General features: G+C 55.9%; 1 protein-coding gene across 1 annotated transcript in view; it reads left to right on the forward strand.

Moving 5' to 3' along the window:
• The first annotated feature begins 12,504 nt into the window (after positions 1-12,504).
• Positions 12,505-20,049, forward strand: part of CACNA2D4 (calcium voltage-gated channel auxiliary subunit alpha2delta 4) — a 64,964-nt gene continuing 57,419 nt past the window's right edge. Inside the window, exons 1-6 of the mRNA XM_043880788.1 lie at positions 12,505-12,659; positions 14,326-14,407; positions 15,680-15,796; positions 17,480-17,539; positions 18,223-18,385; positions 18,570-18,701. Coding sequence (XP_043736723.1) covers positions 12,505-12,659; positions 14,326-14,407; positions 15,680-15,796; positions 17,480-17,539; positions 18,223-18,385; positions 18,570-18,701 — 709 coding nt within the window. The remainder of the gene's footprint in view (positions 12,660-14,325; positions 14,408-15,679; positions 15,797-17,479; positions 17,540-18,222; positions 18,386-18,569; positions 18,702-20,049) is intronic.

Consider the following 20,049-nt stretch of genomic DNA (forward strand, 5'->3'; position numbering starts at 1 on the left):
GATGTTCTGAGGACCAGGGTGCCGCCTGGCAGCCAGGTGGCCAGACTCTATGTGTCCTGTGATGGTAAGCCCGGGGGTTCCAGGAGATCTCTCCTCCCAGCCCTGTATCCTCCCTTAACCGGGAGCCCCTGATAAGCCGTCTCTGTGTGTCTGCCGCAGGGAGAGTGAAGTCGTCACTGGAGCAGGGCAATGTTTCCTGGGAGGGCCCCCGCCTCCTTGGGCAGAGGGGCTATATCCCCGTGTGTTTCCTGGACAGGCCCCTGGCAAGCACGCTGCCCACCCAGGGTCCCCAGGGTCCTCCTGAGGGACGAGCAACCACTTTGAAGTGGCCCCGCCAGTGGGCACCAGGTTTAATCGGTAGAAATGGGGCAGCAAGAGGCCTGGGACCACCCCCCACCACTCCCCACTGCCCAGGCCCAGACGCCATCGGGGCCCTGCCTGACGTGAGTGCCCAGAGATGGGCGGCAGAGGACGGAGCAGGGCCTGGGAGACCCACTTCTCGGGGGCACTGGGCTGTCAACTGTCTACAGACCTCACCCTGCTCTGGACATCAGCGTCCCCAGTGAGAAACTGCGGGGGTGGGCTTGGTAACAGAAGGTAATCAACGCCCTGGGGCGCGCTCTGCTGTTCCTGGCCCAGCGACCCAACATCCAGGCATCGTTGTGGCTACTTGGTACATGAGTGTCTGTTCAGAACTCACGGGTCCTGGGGAACTTCCCTCCCTGCTCGCCCAGGGAGCAGAGTCATCATGTCCACAGCATGACAGGTTTAGCCCCCAGACTTTGGGGAGTGGGAGTTTGCAGCGGACAGAGGTCCTTTCTGAGCTGAGGCCAAGGGTCCCAGACCTCAGTCCTCTCTGTTGTCCATCCGTGTCCATCAGCGGGGGGACCGCATGAACCAGGCTGCTCTGAGCCTGAGCTGTCCAGTCACCATCCAGACAGGGGCCAGACATGGGCGTCCTAGGCTCATTGGACCGGTGATCTCTGCCCACATCGCCGTGAACACGCGCCGGTCACCCAGGAGGCTTGGGGCTGCGAGTGAGCAGCTCCTCAGGTCAGGAGGCTGAGCCCAGGCCTGGCTCTGTGGTTCGTCTGCTCATCTCTGGGTGAAACTGACCCAGGCCCCCAGCCACAGCATCCCAGTCAGTGAGGGTTTGAAGCAAACGTGGCCTCGTCCACCCCACCCACCTGCCCCCTGTGTCCTCCGAGGGCCTTCCTTTCTGGTGAAGATGTAAGGTCAGGAAAGGTCAGGCCCAAGCTGACCAGGGTGCCGCTTGTGACACGGCCCCCACCACCTCTGCCTCTGCCCCGGGACAGGGCTCTTTGAAGGACACTCAAAGACCGGTGGCTTTGCTGCCCGTGTTACCTCTGAGGGGGTCACTGGGTGGGTCACAGGCCTTTTCCCGGCCTCCCTCAAGGAGCAGCCAGGTCGTGTGTGGACCAGGCCAGCCACATGGCCCTGCCTGCTTCTCCCAAAGGCCCTGGGGCTGAACTGGAGGCCGCTTTGCAACCCTGGCCAAAGGCTGGATAGGAAAGAAGAGAGAGGACCTTGTGAAGATAAAGATCCAGTCTTGATTTTACTGCTAGGGACACAGCCCCAGGAGGAGTCCCGACCTTGTCTGGGATGCCACTTCATGCTCTGGGGACCTCCTCTGCTGCCCCTCCCCCATCCCCAGGCTCTCCCCGCACCCAAGGGTGCGGGCATTAGTCAACCTTCAGAAGTCAGTGTTATTTATAAAGCTGCTACTGCTGCTTCTAACATCTGAGAGCATCTTACAGGCATTAATTAAGGAAGGTTCCCGAAAGCCTGGGAGGGAAGGGAAGAGGGGCCTGGGGTCGACAGGGACCAGTTCCCCAGCTGGGGGCCCTTCCTGTGTTTCCCTATAGCTTCTCAGTCTCCTCAGGACATACATATGTGCACACACATGCACACATGTGCGCGCACAAGTACATGTATGCACATGCACAAACATGCACGCACACATGCCACAAACATGCCCACCATGTTTGCGTGCATGCCCATCAGCCCACTGGCATCCTTCCTAACTGCCCATCCTACCCTTAGCTGAATCTCCTGTGCCTCCCTGAGCAGTGATCCCTGTAGTCTGACCCCACTGCCCAGGGGGACGCCCCACAGTCATCCCACACCCCTTCCAAAACCCACTCTGGAAGCCCCTTTCAGTTCCAGTCCCCTCCCTCGTGGTGGGGAGGTTTTCCTTGAGGCCAGAGGGTTGGGAGTGGAAGCCCAGGACTAGAAGGGGGTTCAGAACCCGGCAGCCACTGGACTGGCTCCTGGAGTGCACGGCAAAGTGCCCCAGGATTAACAGCAGGGATGGATTGTCTGGGGTCTGGAGGCCGGAAGTCAGGCTAAGATGCCAGCAGCTCTGGCTCCTTCTGAGGGACAACTGGTCCACACCTCTACTCACCCCCAGTGACTTCCGGCCATCGACGGGAGTTGGGGGAGGATGGGAGGGGGGCTTCTCAGGGCTCAGAGGCACCACCTGGGCTCTGCTTCCCCCTCACGTAGTGTTCCCCCTCCCCATGCCTCTGCCCCAGTGTCCCCTCCAGAAGGACATCTGTCGTGGAGGATGAGGGCCCATGCTGCTCCACGAACTCCGAGTGAGGTCATGTCCGCAGGTCCTGGGGGTTAGGACCTCGGCTTGCAGACCTGGGTGGGGGGCACCATTCAACCCTCACCGCTGTGTTTCTCTCCCAAATTTCACACAAATGGGTCACGTGGCCCATGGTCCTGGTGGCCTTCCCCAGCTCCCGTGCTCCACTCCACGCTCGCTTCTTGTCTGAGAGGTTGGTTTCGAGGGCCCCTGAACTGCTGGACCTGGGGCGGGCCTTCGAGGGCGTCCGGGCAGCGCTGCTGTGAGCACTTCTGTGCGTGGCTCCCGGTGCAGGTCTGGGCTTGTTCCTGAGAGCAGTGGGGTCACCGGGAAGCAGCCCCCGCCGCGACAGGCTGCCGATGGTGTCCCTGTGACCCCTGTCCTCAACAGCAGTCCCTCCAGTTCTAACCCGTCCCCTCTGACGTGGTGCATGGTGTCTGGTGGTCTAGCCTGTGCTTCCCAGGTAACTCCAGGTGTGGAGCACAGATTCTGCACATGTGGTCCTGGCCGTGCACACGTGGTCTTGGGGCCACGCTCCAGCACTTTCTTGCCCTCTTTTCAGTGTGGGTTTGTCCCCATCCTATTTGCGTCCCCGTGGAGTCTTTTGCTGGAGAGAGAGACTCCTTCTCAGTCCATTGCCTTTTGATCTTCTAATGGTGCATTTTGACACAATTATAAATGCTCTTAATCTTAAAGAACCCCAAGTTATTAAATTTTCTCTTACAACTTAGTGCTTTTTTATGTTTTAAGAAATCCTTGCCAAGCCCAGGGTGTGTATTTTTAATTTACGTCAGTACGATCATGTTACAAATCCTTTCTTCCCACAAGAACTGTTTACACTTTTCATCCTTCGCCGTCTGCACAGGGAATCTGCCGTTTCCAGTCAACTGTTTGTCCCCACAGCCCTTCAATCTGCACGCTCCCTATGGTCACTCCTATGTCGCCCTGGACGGTGCTGCTGGGGGTGGAAGTGCCCGGTCCAGGGAACCTCTGTCCTCACTCTGGGCGGCTGCTCAGAACTTGGTCCCCAGGCTGACCTGTCCTTTGCTCTGCGGAGGGCAGCACTGCCAAGGGGGTGCTCCAGGTGCGGGACTGCCAGGCAGAGACCTGGACCCGCAGGCCTGGGACACAGCCTAGGGACCTGCATATCCGGCAGGCTCCCTACAGGGCTCTGATCTGCAACCAGATTTCTTCTACTCCAGGAGCATTGATTGGGCACTTGCTGTATGCCTGTACTGATCCAGTGCCAGGAATAGTGAACAAAGTAAACAGGATTCCTCGGAGAGGCGAAGATGAGTAACTGATGAGAGAGATGAGAGTGATGTTCAGACAGCCACACTCCCCTCGGGTCAGAAGTTTCTTGTGTGTCCACCTCCTTGGCAGCCTGTGGGCTTCCCCCACCCCTAGGGAGCCCTTCTATCCTCGTGGCTCCAAGCTCCCAGCCCCCACAGAGCCGGTGTATGGCAGGAGGGTTTGCTGGGTCCTGACAAGAAGAGAAAATGAGAAATGGATGGGGAGTGGGGACGCAGGGGTAACAGATGGGGAAAGTGAGAAGGGTCCCGGATGGCTCACAGACAAAGTTGCATGGGATGTGGCTTCTCCAGGGGACCAGGCGCAGTAAGTTGCTTAGTCATGTCCGGCTCTTTGCAACCCCATGGACTGCAGCCCACCAGGCTCCTCTGTCCATGGGATTCTCCAGGCAAGAATACCGGAGTGGGTTGCCACGCTCTCCTCCAGGGTATCTTCCCAACCCAGGGATCGAACCTGTGTCTCATGTCTCCTGCATTGGCAGGCAGGTTCTTTACCACTGTGCCATCTGGGAGGCCTCCAGGGGACCAGGAGGCCCCACGAAAGGAGAGATCAAGGCAGTGAGCCAGAAGGACAGAGAGCACAGGACCCAGAGGCCAGTGGTCACGGTCGAGTGAGCCTGCAAACACCTGGCTGCAGAGGCCCTGGGCGCCCCCCTCTCGCTGCCCTCTGCCTCCCGCCCCCGCATGCTCCCCCTCCCGCTCAGGGGAAATGAGGACACGGCTTAAGCTAAGAGGGATGAGCCTCTTGCTGTACTTCCCAAAATTGCCAAGAGGCTCCCCCGGCACCAATAGCTGCCTATGCTTGTTCACGTGTGGCTCCCACACAGCTGCTGATGCCTGGGGCGGGCAGAGGAGCTGCACGGCCACCCCCCCAGGCCTCCCCGCTACCCACCAGGGATGTGCCACGGCACCCTCCCCATCGAGGGCGACTGGCCTGCCGATCGGCCGTGGTGTGAGGACAGTGACAGGACAGGACGGGCCAGGGTGGCTGCAGGACCCCGTGATGAGGGGACTCTGCAGAGCTCGGGCAGTGAGCAGGGATGAGCCATACACAGACCTCCAGGCCTCGGGCCTCATCCTCTGTGGGGGGTGGAACTGAGAGCCAAAAAAACGAGGGGTGTTACTCGCCCTTCCCACTAGAACCTCTGCCACTCTTTCTCCAGGTAGAATCAGGAATCCCTTCCTCGGAGGCACTCAAGGGCATCGTGGACTGAAACTTCAGTCCCCTCACCCCCAGGCAAGACCTGGGACACCCCGCTGGAGGACAGTGGCCAGTAAAGGCGCCTCCTCCTGCCTTCCCGGAGCACAGGGTCTCCTCCTCAAGGAGCAGGCGCGCCAGCTCCCCTGAAGGCACCCTGGGCTGGAGGGCTGCCGGTCAGTCCCTGCACAGGAAGAGTACTTACGTGTGGACAGTAACAGGCCATTTCTCAGCGCCAGCTCCTGCACTGAGAGCTTGGGCAGAAACTTGTCCACACTCAGGAGTGAGGCAGGAACTCTGCTCGAGCAACACCTGGCCTCCTGGTCTTCCTTGGTACCAATGCCAGCCCTGGGTGAGACCCTGGGACTCATGAGACCCGGAGATGGTGTCTGTCCCCCTCCCATCTCTCCAGCCCATCTTATACCTTCCTGTGATGGTGTTGCTCACTTCTGGCCGGTATGTCAGAGCTAAAGTCTGCCAGCAGAGGGGGCCAGTGAGACTCTAGCGAGAATGTGTGCCTTCCTGCTAAGAAGAATAGAAACATGTAGCAAGGCCCTTCTCCTTTCTCCTGCCTTGAACTCACATGTGATGTCTGGAAGCGCAGCAGCCATCTTGTGACAATGAGGTAACAAGCATGAGGATGAACACAACATACAAAGGAAGGGAGAGTGGAGAGATGGAGCACCCAGACCCTGGCCCTGTGCTGACAGGTCTCGTTTGTAAGCTGGGCTTCCTGTTACCTGCACTGAATACATACTTGCCCCGCACAGACAGGGAATGTCATCTCTGTTCCACAGACAAGAAAAATGGGGTGCCCTGCATGACAGAATGCTAAAGAAATGAGCTAAATTTCAGACCCAGAACCCAGACACCAGAGCCTGAGCTCTTATTGTCTGTGAAGTCTGTTAAACAAATGAGTCGTTTAAGTAAGATTGCAAGGAAAATGTTTGTTCTATTTAAAAGGATAATTACAGGTTAATTACCAATGAGTCCTGCCTTCCTATTAAATTCAGTGCTGGGGCCCCAGCTCTAAGGACCGATGCATCCTTTCCCAGCGGTGGTCACTGGGATCACTCCTCCCCAGAGGATCTGGGACTTACCAGGCTGAGCACATGCAAACCATGTTGTGATTCAGGCCATGTGCAGTGGGGCCAGAGCTCAGGGCAGCCTGGGCGGACACCATGCCCCAGCCCAGTCCAAGCCACCCAGTCCAAGAAGGAGCCGAGGCCACCAAGGGAGCCTCTGCTCTGAGTCCCACCTGCAGTTACAGGCAGAGACCATGCACCAGCCCCCCAGAACTTTCTGGAGCCCTCTCCTCTAGCTGCCACTCAAGCCCACTCAGTCAAGGTTGGCAGTGGCTGGGAGACAGAGGCTTTGGGTTCCCTCTGTGTCCCCTCAGTGAAGCGTGGTCCTGTCCGGCCCCCATGGTGCTGCTCAGCCTCTGCCCTGGACCACATTACATCCCCATGTGTCACCCACAGCCCAGCTCTGAGCCAGCCCTCACTTATGGGTGCGGGAGGGACTCAACGGCTGGCAGCTGGTCTTGTTTCCCCTTGTGGTCTCCCTGTGCTGCTCCTGGGGCTGAGAGAGCATGGAAATTCACCAAGTTCTTTTCCACCAAGTCCCCCCAGCTTCTCAGGCCCCTCGGGGCCTCCCCTTCTCCTTTCCCTCCCCCCAAACACACTCACTTCCTCTAACAGGTATTTATAGACCCAGCAGGTCCCCAAGGGGCCTCTTTGGGCAACTGGCTGCCTGCCTGGCTAGGCTCTAATGAGCCCACACCTGCTGACCCAGGCTTTGAAGGGTCCAAGACTCTACAGGCAGAAGGCAGGGGCCTGGTGTCCCACAGCGCCAGCGCCAGCAAATCCAGCTTGACACCAGGGTGATGCTGGGCCTGTCACCTGCATCCCAGGCATGGTTCCTGTACCCGGAGGGTGGTATGTGGCTGGAGGAGGTTCATGGCAGTTAGACACACAGCACCCTGCTTGCTGGCCTTATTTCTCTGTCCCTCCTCCCGGGTTAAGAGTAGGATTGGCCACGTGTGATTAAAGGCACTGGGAATCTGAGCCCGAACTCTCTGCTCAAATCTCCAGGAGCCAGAACCAGTGCCTTGTAGCAGTGAATGTTTTAAGTGAGAAGCGGTCTTTGGGGGCCCGAGCAGGGGTCCAGACACATGGCCCTGCCCAGGGCAACTGCAGATTCCCCCTATCTTCAGCTTTTTAAAAACTGTGATTTAAAAATCCCACTCACCATCTTAATCGTTTCTAAGTATGCAGTTCAGTACCACTAAGTACCCTCCAGTATTCTTGCCTGGAGAACTCCATGGACAGAGGATCCTAGTGGGCTACAGTCTGTGGGGTTGCAGGAGTCAGCCACGACTGAGTGACTATCACACACACACACATACACATTCATACCACCACACGAGCATCTCCAGAACTCTGCATCTTACAAGACTGAAACACCGCCCTCACCAACATGAACCCCCCAGCCCCTGATATCACCCTTCTACTTCCTGTCTCTATGACTCTGACTCCTCCAGGGACCTCTTACAAGCAGAATCACACGATACACATCCTTCTGTGTCTGGCTTATTTCACTGAGCACAGTGTCCTCAAGTCCCCTCCATGGTGTAGCAGGTGTCAGAGCTTCCTTCCTTAAGGCTGAAGCACATCCCACTGTGTGCACAGACTGCTCTGTTTACCCTTCAGCTGTTGGTGGGCACCTGGGCCCCCCCAGCTCGTGGTGATTGTGACTGAAGCTGCTCTGAGTGACAGCTCTTCCTGTAGGACAGCTCAGTCCATCCAGGTTCTTAGGCCTGGGGATCAGCACCCACTGTGTCCTGCTGGCGAGACTGCAGTGCCCGAGGTTTCCCCAGTACCCTATTCACCCCTTTGTAAATGTTGTTGTTCAGTTGCTTAGTTGTGTCTGACTCTGTGACCCCATGGCCTGCAGCACGCCAGGCCTCCCTGTCCATCACCAACTCCCAGAGTTTGCTCAAACTCATGTCCATCGAGTCAGTGATGCCATCCAACCATCTCATCCTCTGTCGCCCTCTTCTCCTCCTGCCTTCAGTCTTTCCCAGCATCAGGGGCTTTTCCAATGAGTCAGCTCTTTACATCAAGTGGCCAAAGTACTGGAACTTCAGCTTCAGCACCAGTCCTTCCAATGAATATTCAGAGTTGATTTTCTTTAGGATGGACTGATATGATCTCTTAGCTGTCCAAGGGACTCTCAAGAGTCCTCCCCAGAACCACAATTCGAAAGCATCAATTCTTCGGTGCTCAGCCTTCTTTATGGTCCAGCTCTCACATCTATACATGACTACTGGAAAAACCATAGCTTTGACTATTTGGACTTTGTTGCCAAAGTGATGTCTCTGCTTTTTAATACACTCTCTAGGTTTGTCATAGCTTTTCTTCCAAGGAGCAAGCGTCTTTTAATTGTAAATAGTCCATTTAATAAATGCTTCCCAAGTCAATTCAATTGTCGTCCGTCCCTTCCAGGGCCTGTCTGATAGAAACAGGGGCAGAGGCCAGGCAGGGCCATGGAGGGGGCTCAGGCCCCTCGTGGAGCCGCTGTGGGCCTGCGGTGCAGCAGCTGGCAAGACACGGGCTTGGGAGGAAGCTGGGTCAGCTGGCAATGGGCCTGGGACTGTGGAATAAGCGTTGGCTTTTACTATCATCGAGGTGGGCGGCCGCTGGGGCCTCTGAGCAGACTGACATAGTCTGACTTACGTTTTTAAAGTGCTTCCAGGGATTTCCCTGGCAGTCCAGTGGTTAAGAGTCTGCGGTTCCACTGCAGGGGACACAGGTTCAATCCCTGGTTGTAGAACTAAGATCCTACATGCCAGAAGACATGGCCAAAAAAATAAATAAAAATTTAAAAGCAAAAAAGTAAAATGACTCAGTTTCTGGGTTAGAAATGGACTGAATGGGGCTGAAGGCAGAGTTTCACTGTCAGAGGCCATGCACTCACGATGGGGTAATTGGAGGAAAGTTTCTTTTCCAAAGAAACCCGGAGTCCAGCCACTGTGCTGTAGGAAAACCAAGCAACCTGTGAGGAGGGAAGCAGGTCTCCCAGCCTCAGCCCTTGCTGAGGTTCCAGCCGACAGCCAACACCGACCTGCGGGACGTGAGCAAACCCTCCCGTAGGTGGACCCTCCAGCCCCCACTGAGCTGCCTCAGCTGACAACATGTGGGATACCAATGAGCCTTTTCTGTGGAGCCTTGCCCAAAATACACACTCAGGAGCTAAACAGATAATTGCTTTTATTTTTAAGCCACTGAGTATAACTTTGCAGTAATAAATAATGAGAGTCTCACTACTTACCAAAAAGTGTTTACAGCCTTATATACCCATGGTTCCCTGGTTTTGCTCCTTCTGTTTCTCCTATCCCATCTGTTCTGTATAACAACCCCTTCAAGAGTCTCCAACTGGTGAACTCCTGTTCATCCTTTAAAGCCCAATTTAAACGTCCCTTTCACTATGGAGGCCTTCCCTAAAATTGCTCCCCACCTTCTCCCCACCACAAGGAGAGAATAAATGTCTCTTCTATCCATACTATGCTGCTAAATACTTCACTTAGACATGACAGCATTCACCCGAGTGGTGGCTTTGAGACCAAGGTCCCGGTATAGACTCTAAGCATTTATCTCAAGCATCATGTCCACCCTTCCTTCCAATCTGTGCCTCACATCTCCAGGGCATGGTGAGGGGCTGACACCAGGAAGATTCCCTAGAAAAGAGGGTTAAATTTAGGGAAGTTGAGATGAAAGACTGGAATACTCTTCCCGTTGTGGGAATAAAAGCTGGATGTAAGAATAAAGCCAGATGTAAGTTCCTTCCTTCCTGGCTGACAGCTGAGGGCTGAGCCCTGAGGTCTGAAGGTCAGAGGTCTCTCTGAGTTTGGTGATGCCCTTAAGCTATTGCTCTGGTCATTTTATTCCTGCTAGGAAATGCCCCCTCTGAAGGACTCAACTCTGAAGTCCTCTGCCCTCCCCACCGAGCCCCTGCAGCCCTGGGGAGTCACAAGTGGTGCAGTAAGGGGACCCATAGCTGGAGCGGGCCAGAGTAGACAATGTGTGCACAGCGAGTTGTGTCTTAGAGATGCTGGAAAGGCGTGTTTCTTTGCACAGCTTGTGGCGGCAGCACCCAGTGCTTTTCCCACCACCCTACCATCAGCCTGTTTCTTCGCAGGAAGTCTGCGGACTTCCCAGCAGATCTGAGGGGCTGGGGAACCAAGTCACCCCCGTGTCTGTGACGTGGACAGAACTTCCTAGCAGCTCCAGGGCTTAGAGTGTCAGAGTCAGGCAGTGGCCGCAGCGAGCAGGTGCTAGAACGGGGCAGGGCGGGCCAGGGGATCATGGCTCCCGTCACGTGGGGGGGTCACCCACAGCAGACCCAGAACACGGGGTGCAGAGGGAGGCATAAAAGGGAGCATTTATTTAAAATAACAGAGTCTGGGGGAGGGAGTAATTAGGAGTTTGGGATTAACAGACAAACACTACTACATATAAAATAGATAAACCAGGCCCTAGATAAATAGATAAACCATTTCCCTGTGTAGCACAGGGAAATATATTCATGGAAATTATTATAATATTAATGGAAAAGAATCAAAAAAAGTGGTCTATGTGTATGCATAACTGAATCACTTTGCTATACACCTGAGACATTATAAATCAACTATAATTTTTTTAATTGAAAAAACAAAAAATTAAATTAAAAAATAAAATGAAAGAGTCACTCCAAATGACAAACTTTAAGAAGTAGATGAATACCACAAAACCTAGAAAAGTCACACATTCTTTTTATTTGCTAACTGACCAATACCCCTCTGTGGTACTTTTTCTAAATTTGTTATGATTTGTGATGAAAAGTATGCAGAATTGACCTGAAAACCAGCATTCCCAGGAACTGAATTCCAGCGTCTGTAGCAATCACGGCCCCTCCAGACACGCAGCACTGACCTCCCACCAGGGATGCACCGGAGTTTGTCTTGGGAACTCATGTTTCTCCAGGCATTTCTCCACTTTTGTGGCAGCCCCATGCCCCGTTTTGCAGGAACCAGTGAGTTTGATCAGGACAAGATGCACCAAGAAGCACTCTGACCGGTGGCAGAGGTGGATGTGGCCTCACGTGGCATCATTGCCAGGTTGGACCCACAGACACCAGAATTTTAATCAAATCCTGCTGTGTGTGATTCCCGTCGGAAGAGAAGACAGTGTATGTCATGTTTATAATTATGGGCGATCAGTGTCAACTGCTTCCTAACAGGAGCTCCAGGCCTAGTGAGAACCAGATTCTCCACTGACCACTTTGTTCCATCGTGGGTAGAATCTTCTGCAGATGAGCTTGTGGTCTTGTTTCCCTCCCCTCCCGCATGCTGCCAGCACGGGACGCTGTGGGGTGGTGACGCTGCTGCTGGGGGCTGGTCCTGCTGTGGGGCAGCCTCCCTGAGGGCAGGCAGGGAGTGTCTCTGGAGCCACCCTGCCGGGATGGCTGGAGACAACAGTCTAGGTGGCTACACAAGCCAGACTCATTGTCTCCCCACTCGGCTTCCTCTTGGCTGCACCCCTGTGGCCCACAGTCCCTCCAGCTCCACCTAGGATGGGGAAAATCAGACAAGAGGGCCTGAGATGCAGATGGACGTAGGCCTTGACCAGCGGCGGCGGGACATGCGTTAGGGGCTGGATCTGTGCAAAGGGTGGGGCGGGCAGGGGGAGCTGGAGCTTCCCGGAAAATGGGTCCCGGAAAATGGGTCTCACCAGGTGAGACGTGGGGGACATGGGGCCACTGACTGTGGACATTACCTGTGACCTGTCCGAAGGCAGAGGGCTGGACATGGGAGCCCAGGAAGAGGCACCCTGTCCCCTCGGCTCCCTGAGCAAACGGGGGTGCTCACACGGACCCCAGGATGACTCTGAGGTTTCAGGAGCAGGTTTGTCATGGGGTCAGGGTCGCTGCGTCATCTCCTGTGTCCAGGGACTGACTGGTCTGCCTCTGTGACGTGGGAGGCTGAGGCTCACACGCGGTGAGCGGGCCCCCACTTCTGAAACCAGGATAATCCCACTGAGGTCCCTGTCACCGCCCTCCTGCTGCCGGGCGGGGATTAGAGAAGAGGCCGGCAGATTAACCGGCTCATTCTGTCCCAGCCTCTCCAGTCAGCCCCTCTCCTGGGAGCCTGCTGCTCAGTGGGGCCGCCCCTCTGCAGGACAGACAGGGGCGCCCCCTCCTCATGCATAGACACTGCAGCCAGGACCCCACTGGAAGCTGGGGAACCCCAGGCTTGTCCAGACCCGGAAGCAGAAGGTGTGGGGCCGTGCGAGGGGTCTGGGCAGGCAGAGCTCAGGGTCTGAGGCTGCTCCCCAGCCTCATCCCACATGGGGACGCTGCCCGGGCCCCCCAGCATCCACGCAGACCCCAGCCCCACCCCTGCGGCCTGGGCCTCCCTGCGGAAGACGGCGATCCTCCTCTGCCTGCTGTCCAGCACATCCCTGTCCCCCACACGGGGGCAGGTCAAGATCCCTGTGGAGACGTAAGCCTCGAGGCCAGCCCCCCACCACCACTGACCCTCTCCTCCCTCCCCTCCCTGGCCCATCTCAGTCCTTGCCCCCCTCCCCCAGCTCCCCTGGGGCTCGGCCACCCAGTCCCCCTGTCCACTGCCCCTGTGAACCTCTTCTCTTCCCCAAACCTCTGCCATTTGTGGCCCCACTCTCATCCTCTCCCCAGACCTGATCGTGGAGGCCCCCACAACTCCTGGCACCCCCAGCACCTGCGGGGCAGGCCTCCTTCCAGGGTGATTGCAGGATGAGCAGTTGGAGTGGGAGCCGAGTTGCTGGAAGTGACCATCATGGCCCCCTAAGGATTTGCTAGGAAACCCACATCTTGACATTATGAGGGTAAACGGGCCTAAACTGACCACCAGCTTATGCAGCCAGGAGTCAGGGGGAGTGAAAGAGCATTCTCCATTCCCTTTTTATGACTGTCTGCCTCCCTCCTGGCCCCAGTCCTACATTCTGTCACTAAGACAAGCTCCAGGGAAGCTTCCAGTCATTCACAACTGTGTATAAACTACTGTGTGACTCCCTGGGGGTGTCTGGTCTTTAGCGATTAGTTCTGGTGGTTCCGTTAAATAGTTCTGATTAGGATGGGTGCAGAGCACCCTGCACTAAAGGGGCTACCTGTTCATCACACCTGAGCCCAGCACGAGTCAGACTACTGTCAGCCTTGGTCTTATAGAAGGGGGCCCTGCAGCCCACAGATGCCCAGGGTTTGTGTGGGGCTGAGCCGAGTATGAGGTTTGAGGTTCACTGTCCCCACGGAGGGGGTCCCACCTCTACTTTGTCACCTGCTTGTGGCCCCAACCTCCCAGACAGCTCAGAGGCTCGGCCTCTCTGCCTCACACCCCCCACACCGAGCATTTAGAAGAGGAGTCGTGGCCCCGGAGTGACCCCGCAAGGGGCAGCTGGAGGACAGCTGGCTGAGGCGCTCCATCTGTGCACATCCTCAGGGTCTCCCGGCCAGCCTGCCCACCCCCAGCCTTGTTCCCTCTCTCTAGCCCTCGGGGTGTAGGGTTAGGGCTTGGCTCCGGGTGGTCAGCTCAGCCCCTCAGCAGGGTCCTAGCCAAGGTGTTCTGATCATAGTTTAACTGTTGAGTCCTGACGGGTCCTCTAGGTCCCTGCCCTACAGAGGGTAGACTGTATCTGTTGGTGTGTTATCCTGGGTGTATGTCAGTGTGTAATTGTGTGTGTGCCTGTGTGTGTCCATGTCTACGTGTATGTCCATGTTATGTGTGTCCCTGCATGATTGTGCAGGTTTGTGTATGTGCAGCAGTAGGTGTCTCTGCGTGTAGTCACAGGCTTCCTGTGTACATGCATCTGTGTGCATCTGTCTCAGTGTGTGTGCATGTGTGTGTACATGTGTGCGCATGGGTGTGCATCTTTGTGTCTCCGTGTGTATGTGTGTGTATGCGTGTGCATGAGTGAATCTTTATGTCTCCCTGTGTGTACATGTGTGCGCCTGTATGCATGCATGTGTGTGCATGGGTGTGTGAATGTGTGCGTGCATGTGTGTGCATGTATACATGCACATGTGTGTCTGCACATGTGTGTCTTTGTGTCTCAGCGTGTACATGCATGTGTGTATGCGTGCATGCGTGTGTGTATGCGTGCATGCACACATGTACTCCTTCTGTCCGGCAGAGTGAAGCTGTGGGCAGACACCTTTGGCCGGGACCTGTATGACACAGTCACCAAGTACTCGGGCTCCCTCCTGCTGCAGAAGGTCAGTGCCACCCAGGGCAGCCAGACAGTCAGCCAGGCGGTCAGCCAGGAACTCTGTCCTGGTGGGCAAGCAGGATGTCCGTGCTTATGAGGGGCCCTGGGGACCATCTAGTCCAATCCCCATTTCAGATGGTGAAACTGAGGCCCAGAGAGGGGAACGATTTGCCTGAGACACAGAGCAAGTTGGTGGGATGTCAGCTCAGGGGCCGGGAAGCCAACGCTGAGATGGGATCAGGGAACAAGAGGTCGTGGGGGTGAGGGACCAATGGGAGAGGCAGTGGGTGGGCCAGATGCAGGCCCCACACTGGGGAGCGGGGAGGGGCCAGCGGAGAGCCGCCCACTCGGTGCTCCAACCTCCCTGCCGCGGTGTCCTGGCTGCAGGGCCCTGGGCAGGAGCTGGCCACCACCCCCATGAGCAGTTCACTGCTCTGTCGATTAAAGACGACCCACCGGCTTCTCACTAGACCCCTCAAGCTCCAGTCCCCCTGGCATCGCAACTTCCAGACCATCACAAAGAAGGGTGCTGCTGTCCCACTGCCCATGGCCGAGTGTCCATGTTCTCTATCTTATCCCCTCGGCAGCTTCAGATTGTTTCCTAAGCACTGCTGAAAGGGGCCCATGGCTTTTAAGGTCATGCCTGTCCCCTCCAGCTGTTCTGACCCCGGGCAGGTAGCAATGCCAGCTCCCCCGACTCCCCTTACTCTCCTGACCACCACACCAGCCCCTCAGCCAAGCAAGTTTTCTCTGATTTTCTCCTTCCTCTGACTCATGAGGAAGCTGGAGCCGTGGCTGTCTGGGGTAAAAGCCGTTGACTTGCAGTTTGGGGAATTAAGTAACTCATCCCCAGGTGGCTTCCCAGGGCCTAGACAGTGACTCAGTGGCCCTCTTAGTGCCCAGGCTCACAGGCCGAAGGTCAGGCCATGTCCAGCCCTGCAGCTCACAGGATGTGAGGGGGCACCGAAGATCTCAGGCCTTACAGCCCCTGAGAGCCATCTCTGGAGGCAGCATGTGGAGGTCCAGCCCCTGAGCAGCTGTGTGACCTCAGCTGAGTTTCATAACCTCTCTGGGCCTCAGCCTCTCCCTCTGACAGATGTGAATCAAAGGACGTCTGATAAGAGAAGTCACTTGTCATCTGCAGGGGAGGTTTTGGAGGAGACAGGGCCATCCTGGCCCCAGTGTGAATATCCAGTGGGAGGGCAGAGGCTGCTAGCCATCCAGGTGGACTTATGGGTCCCAGAAAACAGGTGTACATCTCCATGTATCTCCTGAACAGAAATACAAGGACGTGGAGTCCAGTCTGAAGATCAAGGAGGTGGACGGCTTGGAGCTAGTGAAGAAGTTCTCAGAAGACATGGAGACCATGCTCCGCAGGAAAGTGGAGGCAGTCCAGGTGCTCAGCCTGGGGGCTGGGGGTCCGCCCACCCCAGACACTGAACACCTGCCCTGGGCCCATAGCTCTGAGAGCCACCAGACCCTTGTAAAGAGAAGGTGGGGTGGGGGCAAAGGGAGAGGGGGAGGGCTAGGGTGGGTGCCCTGCCTTAGGGAACAGTGTCCGGGGCTGGAGGGTCAGCCCATGGTGTCAAGAAGGACCTGCATCATGATCTCAGGTTCAGTGGTAGGACGGGGTGCAGAGTGAGGACCCAGGAGTCACCATTGAGTGAATGGTGGGTGGGAGGGCTGCGGGGTGACTGCTGGTGAAGTGAACCCCCTCCCTCTCCTCCCGTCTTCCTCCCATCCTCCTCCCTTCCTCCCCTCCTCCCTCATATATACTCCTCCTCCCCACCCTCCCCCTTATCCCCTCCTCCCCTTCCCCCCTCATCCCCTCTCCCCTGCTTCCCTCCTCCCCTCCTCCCCCCTCCCTCCTCCCTTCCTCCCCTCCTCCCCCTTCCCTCCATGGTCACAGCCACAGACCCTCCATGAGGGTGCCCGTGGGGAATCTCCTGCAGAGCAGTACTAAATAACCTTTGCCCCGTGGAACCTCTTCATCTTGCCCTCAGCCACAGGGGTTGGGTGCAGGGCAGCAAGGATTGCTCTGCCCAGTTCACAGGAGGATAAACATAGACCCAGAGGGTCGCAGATGATATAAAATCCCATCTTCCTGGTAATAAATGCCCTGCTGTGTCTCTACTTCTATTTACTGCGCCTTTTCTTTCCTTTATCTTTTTTTTTTTAAGTTATTTCCTTATTTATTTGGCTGCACTGGGTCTTAGTTGCAGCATGTGAGATCTAGTTCCCTACCAGGGATCAAACCCACGGCCCCCTCCACTGGAAGCTTGGAGTCTTTACCACTGGATCACCAGGGAACTCCTCTTTCTTTTATATATATATTTTATTTATTTATTTTTTTTGGCTGCTCCATGAAGCATGTGGGATCTTAGTTCCCCAACCAGAGATCAACCCCAAATCCCTTGCAGTAGAAGCACAGTCTTAACGACTGAACCCCCAGGGAAGTCCCAATGACTTGAATTTTTAAAGCCGTTTTAGGTTGACAGCAAAATTGTGAAGAAAGCTCAGAGTCCCTATTTACTCCCCCTGCTCTCACAAACACAGCCTTCCCAGCTACCAACACTCCCACCAGATGGTACATTTGTACACCCAACGAACTAACACTGACACGTCATTGTCACCTGAAGGCCGTAGTCTGCTTGAGGGTTCACTCTTGGTGTGCATCACAAGGGTTTGGATGAACGTGTAATGACATGTACCCACTGCCATAGATTACAGGGTAGTTTCACTGCCTTGAGAAGTCCTGCTTGCCCCTGGCCACGGCTGACCTTTGGGCTGTTTCCCCAGGTGTCTGTGTCCGACCCTCCCCGGAACAGTGCCTGTGTCGGACCCTCCCCTGAACACTGTGCAGTTGAGAGGACCCTGTGTGTCGCCTTGCAGGCTGGTTTCCTGTCCTCTGACCTGTCTGCCTTTTGGCCACCGTGACTAGCGCTGTTGTGCACGTTCGTGTGCAGGCGCTGGTCTGAGTGTCTGTCCCCGGTTCTCGTGGGTGGACCCCGGGAGTGGACCTTACACGGCCACTGGCCTCCTTTCCCCGCTCACTCTCCTCCTCGTGTCCCTGCCGCAGAATCTGGTGGAGGCTGCCGAGGAGGCCGACCTGAACCACGAATTCAACGAGTCCCTGGTGGTGAGTCCTCCTGCCCCCACAGCCCTGGGAGGTACGACAACTAATATTCCGAAGCCCTTTGACTCGGGTCCCCTGAGGACGGGACGCAGGGCGGGGGTAGGGGGGAAGAGGCCCAGCATCGCCTTTCAATGCATGCAAGTGTGTGTGAACCTGAGGGGTTGGTTCTGAACCGCACAGGTATGAATGAATGTGAGGGTCCGTTCTGAACCGCACAGGTTATGTGTGAACCTGAGAGTTGGTTCTGAACCGCACTGGTGTGAATGAACCTGAGGGCTGGTTCTAAACCGCTCTGAGTCCTTGAGGAGCCATTTGCGGCCCAGTCCAGGGCCAGACTGCAGGCTGTCTCTTCAGAGGGAAGCCCCCGTGCAGGGACCCCATTCTGGGTCCCAGGAGCCTTCCCACTCCCATTAGAGCTCAGGCTGCTGATGAAGGCACCTCCATTTGCCCACCTCCCCTGACTTTGTGTCTGCCTGTCTGTCCCAACGCTGTCTGTGTCCACACACCAAACAAAGTGGGGACTGAAGCCATAATCCAGACAGTTTTTTCAAAACCCGAAGAATCAACCATCAGGCCCAACTGTTTGGAACTTGCCCCGAATCAGTGGTGGCTGGAATCCTTGGCTCATGCTGACGCCCCCCCATGCCTGGCCCTCTCTCTCCGCCTGTCCCTCTCGGTCACCCTAGTTCAACTATTACAACTCCGTCCTCCTCAACGAGAAGGACTCGAGCGGGGCATACGTGGAGCTGGGGGCCGAGTTCCTCCTAGAGGCCAACGCGCACTTCAGCGACCTGCTGGTGAACACGACCCTGAGCAGCGTGCAGCTGCCCACCAATGTCTACAACAAAGGTGCCCGCCGGACCCCCACCCCGGGGAGCAAACGGGGCCCCCGGGTCAGGGGAGAGTGAGTTTGGGTGTGGATGGCCTCACTGCAGGCATTGAGCTTTCAAGTGTGCGCATGTGTGTGTGCACATATATTCAGCAGGTGAAGGCTGATATCTCCCCTGCATTCCCCCCACAACCTCACCTTTAGACCCAGATATCTTGAATGGAATCTACATGTCCGAAGCTCTGAACGCTGTCTTCGTGGAGAACTTCCAGAGAGACCCGACGCTGACCTGGCAGTACTTCGGCAGCTCCACGGGGTTCTTCCGCATCTACCCAGGTGAGGACTTGCGGAGGCATCTCCACAGTCCTCCAGGCTCTGTCTCTGGGAACAAGGCGACATTGCAACCCAATAAGCACACTTTCAAGTGATAACTGATGAAGGAATGAACCAACGATGCCGTTGGACCCCTCGGTAAATAGCCAGTCAATGCCCACCCGGACTCTGGTCCTGCAAGAAGCATGTGGGAGGTGGAAAGGAGGGCCAAAGAGTTCTGACCTTCAGAAGGCTGCATCCTCGCTGGAGAAATGGAGCAAAGTCCATGTTCAACAGCAGGAAGGAGGTTGAACGGTCTAGTGGCCAGCCCAGCAGACAGCGGGGGACTCCCCCTGTTCTACTGACCAAACAGAAAACAGAAGCCCATCTATAAGGTCTCCAAGAGCTCTGCCTTCTTTTACTTCTCATTTAAAAGGATTCACCTCCACAGCTCACACCCACTCTTATTTTAGCCCCCTCTCCAGAAAGCCTTAACATGGCCCTCTTTTCTGAGACAAGTGTTACTCCCTTAATCAACAGTAATTGACTAGAAGACAGACAAGAAATTCAGGCAAGGCTTTAAAGTTGGGGCCCCTGCTGCAGCAGTGAGGAACAAGGGCAAAACCCAGTTTCCCTTGCTGGCTGCCATGGGGGATGAGCTGGTTCCTTTTATCAGGGTGATGGTAGGAGTGTGGCCCAGGGTTGGGCTGGAGGGGTGCCTATATGGTCTGCCCACACCTTGGTGGTGTTGAGTGCATGGGACACGCGCAGTGCCCTGCTTTTGCTCCCAGTTCTTCAGAAGTGGCAGTTGTGTTTTTGGTGTTTGTATATCTATTGTCCATAATTTGCCTCAACTGCACACACGTGCAGTTATTTTTAGTCTATAGTTTCTTTGTATTTTATTGCTCAAGGAGACATTCGTCTGGGTATAAGCACTGCAGCCAAGGGTCCCAGGTCCCCAGCCCCAGCCTGTCCTGGAGGGTCCTAAGGATGGTTCAGTGTCCCCCAGTGTTTCTCTTAGGAGGAGTACAAAACAACCTCAGAGCTCACAGGTTCCCCAGGGTGGACCCTCCTGTGAAAAAAGTGTGTGAAATTGTTAGTTGCTCAGTCATGTCCAAGTCTTTGCAGTCCCTGGACCGTAGCCCGCCAGGCTCCTCTGTCCATGGGATTCTCCAGGCAAGAATACTGGAGTGGGTTGTCATTCCCTTCTCCAGGGGATCTTCCCAACCCAGGGATCAAACTCGAGCCTCCTGCATTGCAGGCGGATTTATTTACCGTCTAAGCCGGGGGACGCTCCTGTCTCACTACCCAAATCCACAGCAAGTCATTGGTTCTTTTCTGTCCGCTGGAGCCTCAATGGGCAAGTTCATCC

Source organism: Cervus elaphus, chromosome 22 (assembly GCF_910594005.1).
Source record: "Cervus elaphus chromosome 22, mCerEla1.1, whole genome shotgun sequence".
Lineage (NCBI taxonomy): Eukaryota > Metazoa > Chordata > Mammalia > Artiodactyla > Cervidae > Cervus > Cervus elaphus.